The 2,095-nt window shown below is 37.7% G+C and overlaps 1 protein-coding gene across 1 annotated transcript; it reads left to right on the top strand.

Annotated features, from left to right (window-relative positions):
• Positions 1-443: 443 nt before the first annotated feature.
• LOC113295609 lies at positions 444-1,580 on the top strand. The gene is made up of 2 exons (XM_026543940.1): positions 444-1,164; positions 1,267-1,580. The coding sequence occupies exons 1-2, from the start codon at positions 444-446 to the stop codon at positions 1,578-1,580; spliced, it is 1,035 nt and encodes a 344-aa protein (XP_026399725.1).
• The last annotated feature ends 515 nt before the right edge of the window (positions 1,581-2,095 follow it).

Below are 2,095 nucleotides of genomic sequence, written 5' to 3'. Positions count from 1 at the left end.
TTAAGATTTTTACTAAGATTTTATCTATGAGGCTTGGTAGTGTTTTGGATAACTTGATTTCTGAGGAACAAGTGGCGTTTATGAAAGGGAGAAATATCCATGAAAATATTAGTCTAGCTTCAGAGATGGTGAATGAAACACAGATTAAGCTGAAAGATCGTAATGTTGGGTTAAAACTTGATATAACTCAGGCATTTGACGCGGTTTGTTGGACTTTCATCTTGGAGGTGTTTCGAAGATATGGGGTTTTTGAGAGTTGGTGTGACTGGATTCTCCAAATTCTCAAGTCTGCTAGAATTTCGGTTCTCGTCAATGGTAGCCCGGAAGGTTTCTTCAGTATTGATAGAGGGCTTCGTCAGGGTGACCCTTTGTAGCCTCTTATTTTTGTGTTGATTGAGGATGTTTTAAGCAGAAATATCCCGAAACTCTTTCGTGAGGGCAAGATGACTCATATGGTTAATAGAAAAGGTATTGCTCCTACCCATCTCTTTTTTTCTGATGACATTATGATTTTCTGTAAAGGGAACATTAAGAGTTTGAGAAATCTGGTGGATTTGTTGGGTTTATATCAACGTGCTTCGGGTCAAACAGTAAGTCGAGAGAAGAGTAAACTATATTTTGGTGGTGGTTCTTTGAATAGGAGAGCTACTATTTCTGCTTTTCTGGGGATGCCTATTGCTATTTTTCCAGATAGGTATTTAGGGGTTAAGGTTATGCCTGAAGCCATTAAATATCATCATGTAGCCAATGTTGTTGAGAAGATCAAAGAAGAACTTGCAGGTTGGAAGGGAAGGATGCTTTCTTTTCAAGATAGAGTGGTGTTGGTAAAATCTGTGTTAGCTAGTTATTCGATTCATAATATGGCTGTTTATAAGTGGCCAAGAAAATTTATTCATGAGTGTGAAGTTGCAATTCAGAATTTTTTATGGTCTGGTGGTTCAAAAGTGAGTAGGTCTTTTGTTGTGGCTTATGACAAGATTTGTGCTCCTTATGAGGAAGGTGGTTTGGGTATAACTCAATTGAGTGTTACGAATAGAGCGCTTCTTATGGGTCTTTGGTGGAAAATTCGTAACTCTAATAAGGTTTGGGCTCGTTTTCTTCGAGCCAAATTTTTCATGAGGAATGCTAAGTTGGTTCATTATGTGAAATCTTCTATTCTTACAGGTATTAAATGGGTTTAATCTTTGGTGGAGGATAATTCTAAGGTTTTAATTGGTGATGGCCGTAATACTTCTCTTTACTATGATGTATGGTTGGGGGATGTAGCTATTGCTGATTTACTTGAAGATTATGCTTTGGATTGTGCTATTTTGGAAGGTGATATGCTGAATGAAGGAGGCTGGAATTTGAGTGAAGAATGTCGGAATAATTTGCTAGCTGCTGGTTTCGTTGAAGAGGATTTTCCTAGGACTTTGAATGGTGTTGATCGCAGGGTTTGGAAGCCCAATTACACAGGTAGTTTTACTGTCAGTTCTGCGAAATCCTTAATTCGCAAGAAGTATGCTAAGCTGGTAGGACCAAATTTGTTATGGAGGCCGACTGTGCACCCTGCCTTGGCTGCGAGGAACGGAAAATACTAAGAGGAGCTTGTGCTACGCTTGACAAGGTTAAAAGTCGCTTTAAAATCCAGGTTGTGAATAAATGATGTTTGTGTAATAGGGAGGAAGAAACGTTAGATCATTTGACGTGGTATTGCGATTTTTCTATCAAGGCGTGGAGCTAGTTATATGATATTTTTGGAAATGCATTCTCATTTAAATCTGTGTAATACCTACAAAGATGCATTTTTTTTTGTTGGTAAGTCCAAAAAGAATTAAAGAATAGCAAAAATACAAAACAGAGTATGTAGCAAGAAAAGAGGTCAGAGAGACCCCAAAAACTTACTATTTACTTGAAACGAAAATAAGATACATTTGGTAATTCAATAGACAAGATAAAATCAGGCCTACAAAGCTGCACCGGGAAGGAGCAACATGATAAGGGAACTTTGGTTGATTACTGTTTTGGTCGTAAGATCTGAACTGTGGATGACACGCAATCGCTTTGTTTATGAAAACAAGAGGATTTGCTTGGGGATTCTTTAAAAAATATTTTT

This window comes from Papaver somniferum, chromosome 7, assembly GCF_003573695.1.
Source record: "Papaver somniferum cultivar HN1 chromosome 7, ASM357369v1, whole genome shotgun sequence".
Classification (NCBI taxonomy): domain Eukaryota; kingdom Viridiplantae; phylum Streptophyta; class Magnoliopsida; order Ranunculales; family Papaveraceae; genus Papaver; species Papaver somniferum.
The sequence above is the reverse complement of the archived record's forward strand: the minus strand, read 5'-3'. Positions and strand labels throughout refer to the sequence as shown.